Source organism: Manihot esculenta, chromosome 9, assembly GCF_001659605.2.
Source record: "Manihot esculenta cultivar AM560-2 chromosome 9, M.esculenta_v8, whole genome shotgun sequence".
In the NCBI taxonomy this organism is placed as follows: Eukaryota; Viridiplantae; Streptophyta; class Magnoliopsida; order Malpighiales; family Euphorbiaceae; genus Manihot; species Manihot esculenta.
Window position 1 is genome coordinate 34,884,535 of NC_035169.2, and position 6,491 is coordinate 34,891,025.

General features: G+C 32.9%; 1 protein-coding gene across 2 annotated transcripts; it reads left to right on the plus strand.

Annotated features, from left to right (window-relative positions):
- The first annotated feature begins 2,634 nt into the window (after positions 1-2,634).
- On the plus strand, positions 2,635-6,048 carry LOC110623570 (transcriptional corepressor LEUNIG). 2 transcript variants are annotated; one of them, XM_021768562.2, is made up of 7 exons: positions 2,635-2,950; positions 3,197-3,306; positions 3,411-3,672; positions 4,574-4,729; positions 4,812-4,928; positions 5,347-5,553; positions 5,682-6,048. In XM_021768562.2, exons 2-7 carry the CDS (start codon positions 3,269-3,271, stop codon positions 5,823-5,825), a joined length of 924 nt encoding a protein of 307 aa, XP_021624254.1. In that variant the 5' UTR covers positions 2,635-2,950; positions 3,197-3,268; the 3' UTR covers positions 5,826-6,048. The 2 variants fall into 2 exon arrangements, with proteins under 2 accessions (XP_021624254.1, XP_021624255.1); XM_021768563.2 differs by having other exon boundaries at positions 2,638-2,950; positions 3,523-3,672.
- Positions 6,049-6,491: the final 443 nt, after the last annotated feature.

Sequence of the window (6,491 nt, forward strand, 5' to 3'; positions counted from 1 at the left end):
GATTCATCAAGAATGAAAATGAACCTTGTATTTAGAAGATGGTTAGTGGGAGTGCAGTTGTGTTTCTAGTCCTATATGTGGATGACATATTACTCATTGGAAATGATATTCCTATCTTACAAAAGGTTAAGACTTGGTTAGGGAATTTTTTTTCAAGGAAGGACTTAGGCGAGGTTGCATATATCCTTGGTGTTAAGATCTATAAGGATAGATCCAAGAGGATAATTGCTCTGAGTCAAAGTACTTATATTGATAAAGTGCTGAAAAGGTTCAACATGCAAGAATGCAAGATTCCAAAAGAGGATTCTTGCCAATGTCTCATGGTATTCATCTCAGCAAGAACCAATGTCCTATGACATCTGATGAGCGAGAACGGATGAATAAGATTTCTTATCTTTCTGCTATTGGATCTATCATGTATGTCATGTTATGTACTAGACCAGATGTCTCATATGCATTAAGCACAACAAGCAGATATCAGGTAGATCCCGATGAAAGTCACTGGACAACTGTTAATAATATCCTAAAGTACCTTAGAAGGACTAAGGATGCATTCCTAGTTTATAGAGGTTTGGAAGACGAGCTAGTTGTAAAAGGTTACACAGATGCTAGTTTCCAAACCGATATAGATGACTTTAGATTGCAGTCAGGATTCATATTCACTTTAAATGGTGGAGTTGTTAGTTTGAAAAGTTCCAAGCAGAGCACTGTAGCAGATTCTACAATAAAAACTTAGTATATAGCAGCATTAGATGCAGCTAAGTAGGCAGTCTGGTTGAAGAAATTCATCACAGAGTTTGGAGTGGTTTCCAGCATTGCAAATCCTATGGACCTTTATTGCGATAACAATGGTGCCATAACACAGGCAAATGAGCCCAGATCTCATCAGAAATCTAAGCATATACTCATGCGATATCACCTTATTCGAGAGATCATTGATAGAGGAGATATCAAAATATGCAAAGTAGACACAAATGATAATATTGCAGATCCACTAACCAAGCCACTCTCGCAGGTCAAGCATGATCAGCACACTTGGTCTATTGGTATTACATATTTGTATGATTAGGCCTAGTGCAAGTGGGAGATTGTTAGTGTATTTGGCCTATACCATTATTTTGAACCTTTTTATATGTCATTTTAGTTATTAATAAAATAGGTTTTATTATCATTATTATTTGTTTGCATGTTACATAATAATGATTAATATCCCTGGTTACTTATTATTATAGTGATAATAATAAAATATGACTAATATAAAAGACATTCGTGTAAATACCATTGAAGGTGTTCGTTTCAAAAGCAGCGTCATCAGTCCGGAATAATATTTTCTCGTCAAGTCTAACATGTTAGTTTTTTATCATTCATTTCGAAATAAACGAAACACTCAGATCCTGTGAAAAAAATTAGAGATTTTTATTTTTTCGCTGCGTATTTTAAATTGGAGTAATCTCTAAGTATCTTAACAAAATTAACTAATATAATTCTATTTTATTTTATTTTATTTATAAAAATTTTTTAAAACATTTCATAGGATTTAATATTAAATATATTTAATAAAATTTAATATTTTTACGATAAGTATAGTTAAAAAGTTATATATAAAAAAATAAAATGAAATATCGAGTATATTTAATATAAAAATAATAATTATTAAATTAAATATTATATTGAAGATTATATATATAATTAAAGATTATTTAACTTAAATATGTAACTTAACAATCATAAGTTTGCCGTTATAGAATTTTAAACTTTTCCCGGCGTTCACATTTTTAACAATTATGAAGCTCGTGTTGCAGAAACTTCAACTGTTTTTTAAACTTTCATATTTACGAAATTATTGCAAAATTTTGATTGGACGGTCGAGTAGAGCAAAAGTCTGTACTCGCGAATGGAGCTGCGTTGTCCACATGGTATTTGTGTTTGGTTGGTTAATTTCACACGCCAATCGAAAAGTGCCAGACTTTGGAATCCGCTCACTTTTTGGATTTATTTCTCCACTAACCCATAAAATACGATCATTTTATGAGATAAAAACTTTTTCATAATTTTTAAATTTTAATATTTTTTTTATCATTCAGAATGAAGGGAATATTTTTTACTGCATTTTTAAAATTTTTCCAAATAGGTTGAAATTGATAATTGTTAAAGATTTTTAAAAATAGATTCTTATTTTCTTTTAAATATAAATTTAAATTTAAAAAATTTTACATTTAATACTCTTACAATATCAGAAAATATTTATTTTTGTGTAGACATAACTCATATAAGAATATATTTTTATTAGTAATTTTCATTTAAAAATGATGTTTTTAAAAAATTTAAATTCTAGTGAGATTTCCATTGAATACTTCAAATACTGGATCTACCGCCATTCCTGCTAAAATTTATACTCTCTTTGAATAACTGGATCTACTGCCATTCCTGCTAAAACTACTTTAAAACCGTACTTAACCGTTAAAAAGTGGACGGTGGGTGTAATTTTCAGTTGTGTTACTAATGTCGGCAGATGGCAGGTAAAACGAGTGATCCATTGGCTCAAACGAAGTCCACGTTACACAGTCATGCTCCACCCACGTTTGCAATTTTTTAATCACAGTTTTTTTTTTGAATTAATTCCCGATTAGTCATCATCCGTTGACTACTGACGAGTCTTGCACTGATCGTGTTCGGGGAACTGTTTGAACAATCTAAATCAAATTCCATGAGCCCACCTATAAAATCATCGTCCTCTTGTTCACGGATCTCAACTTTCTGAAAATTATATTCTGGGTTTCGCAACTGTTTAAACAATCACGTAGTTTCCTTTAGGTGTACAACATTTTAAGCATAAGGAGTCAGGAAATCAGATTTGCAAGAAGAGGAAACAACAAGAGTCGATCCTCTGCTGATACCTCAAGAACTGGCACTCAGGATACTGTTGCTTCTACTATGGACGGCAACAATGGTGATTAAGAATTTCTATATTTATTAGACTTTGCTTCCATATCAAAGGGGTTTGACTTTGATGCAGGGTTTTACTGATTGCCTTCTGATATTTCAACTATCACTGGTTATTGATGATGATTTGTCTTTCTTTCTTTCTTGGTTTTCTCTTCCTTTTTTTCAATTTCAACAAGTCAAACTAACAAGGGTTGGAATTAAATGAAATTTAAAACATGGGCTTTGATTGTTGAATTATGTTTTCTTTCAGGGTTCACATTTACTGAAGTAAATTCAGTTAAAGCGAGTTCTATGAAAGTAATCTCTTGCCACTTTTCAGCAGATGGAAAATGGCTTGCTACTGCTGGCCATGATAAAAAGGTAAACCTAACTTTCTCAAAATAAATTTACTTTCTGGTAAATTAATTCTTTGAAAACCTGATTTTACTTGTTCAGAAGGATTGAATTGTTTGTTACTTTGTCAGTGTGAACACTTGGGAAAAAGAAGGGAAGGAAAGACTACTTCCAATGTTTCTTCTGGATCATGCCAAGCTTAAACAGAATGTAATTTTGTTTGCCTGTTTTTCTGTGATGCAGGCTGTACTGTGGTATACAGATGGGTTAAAGCCAAAATCTATATTTGAAGGGCATTCATCTTTGATTACAGATGTCTGTTTCAGTCCAGTCTTGCCATATCTTGCAACATCTTCATTCGACAAAACTATAAGGGTCTGGGATGCTGGCAGTGTTAGTTCACATACTCTGTCATTTTCTCCATTATAGTTCTCTGACCCAATAGTTGCTTCCTTTTGCCTTTTCCCCTAAAAAAAATTGTATATATTTTTGCTTGTTCAAAAGGTTGTGGTTGAACTTTTTATCCCATTAGATATGTGGATATTATTTAGCTGCGAGGTTGCTTAGGTATTTTTTTTATGCATGTAATTTTGCTGTTTGGTTTTGTCTCAAAGATTGTTATGGGTTGTGGATGGAATTGAATTAAGTACATATTTTGCCCTTTTTTCTCTCATTACAGTGGGTTCGGCTGTTGAGGGTTTTAAATGTTAAAAAATGGCTGTGGAATTAATGAGGATACTTCCTTGTTCCTGTTTAGAGCAGATGGGGTGGTTGCACACTGACCACTTGCCATTCAAAATATCTTGATGGTTAGAATGCAATCTTGACCTTTTGTCATGAGAGAGACTTTATTTATTGAAGGTAAAATTAATGTGGCTTTAGCTGCCAAGTTGACTAGTAATACTTAATTCTCTTTGAATTCAAAAATTTTAAGTGGTGGTAGTTTTTGGTATACTAAGTGTTTAAAATGCATACTAAACCAGTGGCTAGCAAGAAGGCAATCTAGAGACTGTTCAGCATTAGGTTTTGGTAGAAGTGGATGATTCCATCCTTCTCTAAGCATAACATATCAGGATGAAGTGGCATTTTGCCTCTTTTGCTGATAACAGTTTTGTTGTTAATCAAAACTGTGAAGTATTACTTTACCATGTTTGATGGAGTTAGAATTTTATTACTCTCCACCTATGCCTACACAATTTTTTTTTTTACATGTTGTAAGATACTTCCAGTAAAGAATACTATTGTATCCTTTGGGTTTGCTTCATCAAATTCATATTGTTGTAGCTTCTTGCAGCCTCATGACTCCTTACATACTTTTAGGGGACACTCTACTTGTGTTATGTCAGTAGATTTCCACTCAAACAGAGATGACCTTATTTGCTCTTGCGATGGGAATGGCGAGATACGATACTGGAGTATTACTAACAGTAATTGTGCAGGAGTTTTCAAGGTAGAATATTGTGGATTGTTTGATTTACAATATCAGTTGGCCAACACTAGTAGTTTTTTATTATTACTTTTTTTTGGATTAGGGCGGTACGGCCCAGGTGAGATTTCAACCCCGTCTGGGGAGGTATCTTGCTGCAGCTGAGGATTTTTCTGTGTCCATACTAGATGTTGAGACACAAGCAAGTAGACAGTTACTACAGGTTAGTTTAAAGTTTTCTCTCACCTCATAGCTAATCAGGTTCATGTGGTGCAGTGATATAAAACACTATTCTTTTTTATCCCTTAAAATGAAAAGGATGATTCACAAATCACCATGGTTAACAATGTTGTATCATGTGTTCTTCGAAAAAACAGGGAGAATGTTTTTATCATGGTTGGTATTTTGTGGTGACATATTAGTGTAGTTTGTTCTTTAACTGCTAATTTATATGTCAGTATGTGAATATGAAAAACTTGTAACAAATTAAGAGTATAAAAAGAAACTTATAACCTTGATGAGCTGATGAATATGTGAGTCCGTACGTATACTTAATTTAGGGAAGCTCAAAGCAAACATGAACAACCTTTGCTTACTGCAGCATCGCTGACATTCTACTGGCTATGAATGGCTAACTGCAGGGACATGTCAAGCCAATTCATTTTCTTTGCTGGGATCCTTCAGGCGAGTATTTAGCATCAGTGAGTGAGGACTCTGTCAGAATATGGAGAGTTGGATCAGGGGATGAAGGAGAATGCATTCATGAGTTGAGATCTAAAGGCAACAAATTCCATTCCTGTGTTTTTCATCCCACAAACCCTTCCTTGCTAATCATTGGCTGTTACCAGGCAAGCTGGAATCTCCATTTGTTGATGACTCTTGTGATAACTATTAAATTTTTGAACTTCTTGTTGTGCAAGTATGTTGCTGGTGTTTGTTACTGTTTCTGATATAAAATTGTGGGCATGTGCTTCAGTATCTGGAACTTTGGAACATGACTGAAAACAAGTCTAGGAGCGTTCCTGCTCATGAAGGATTAATTGCTTCCTTGGCTGTATCAACTGCTACTCGAATGGTTGCTTCTGCTAGTCATGATAAGTTTGTGAAGCTGTGGATTTGAGTCTGCTATTTTCATTATCATCTACGAAATGCTTCTGCTTCATTTGGGTTGCTTAATTTCTCCATTTTGTGTTTTGACCTAGTTGAGGTCCTCAACACTTGAAGCTAACCCTGTTTGACACGTGGCAGTGCTTTTAACCTTCAACTGAAAGTTCATTGAGCTTTAGACTTTTTGGGATTTTCTCACTAATAAAACAAATGATCCTCCTTTTGTTTCCTGCAAATATCATCATCCATTAATAAATACGAAAAGATTTAGTTGATAAATTTTGTTATTTTTAATAAATTTATAAATATGTCATTCGTATTTCTGCTGCTTGTTAATTTTTTATATTCAATCACATAATACTTTCAATGTTTATGATTATTTTGAAAAATAAAAATAAAGTTAAATACATCAAATTGAATTGATTTTTATCTTTCAATAATCATTTCAACATTTTAATTGGTTTATTGACATTTAACTTTATTTTATAAAATTATAATAATTAACTCCAATATCATAATTAAATTTTATAAAGTTTTATTAATTAACTCTGAAAAATTTGTAATGTCACATTACATTAGCAACCTGAACAGATATTCAATTTTGGTTTTATGATGATATAATTCAACCTCGCGATGAAAATGACAGAGAAATAGGGTGAAAAAAATATTTTCTTGATGC

Bases quoted from the DNA above. Each gene is read 5' to 3' on its own strand.
- LOC110623570 (XM_021768562.2), top strand. From the start codon at position 3,269: ATGGAAAATGGCTTGCTACTGCTGGCCATGATAAAAAG. The intron at 3,307-3,410 runs GTAAACCTAACT...TTACTTTGTCAG, and splicing joins CTGCTGGCCATGATAAAAAG to TGTGAACACTTGGGAAAAAG. The intron at 4,730-4,811 runs GTAGAATATTGT...TTTTTGGATTAG, and splicing joins ATTGTGCAGGAGTTTTCAAG to GGCGGTACGGCCCAGGTGAG.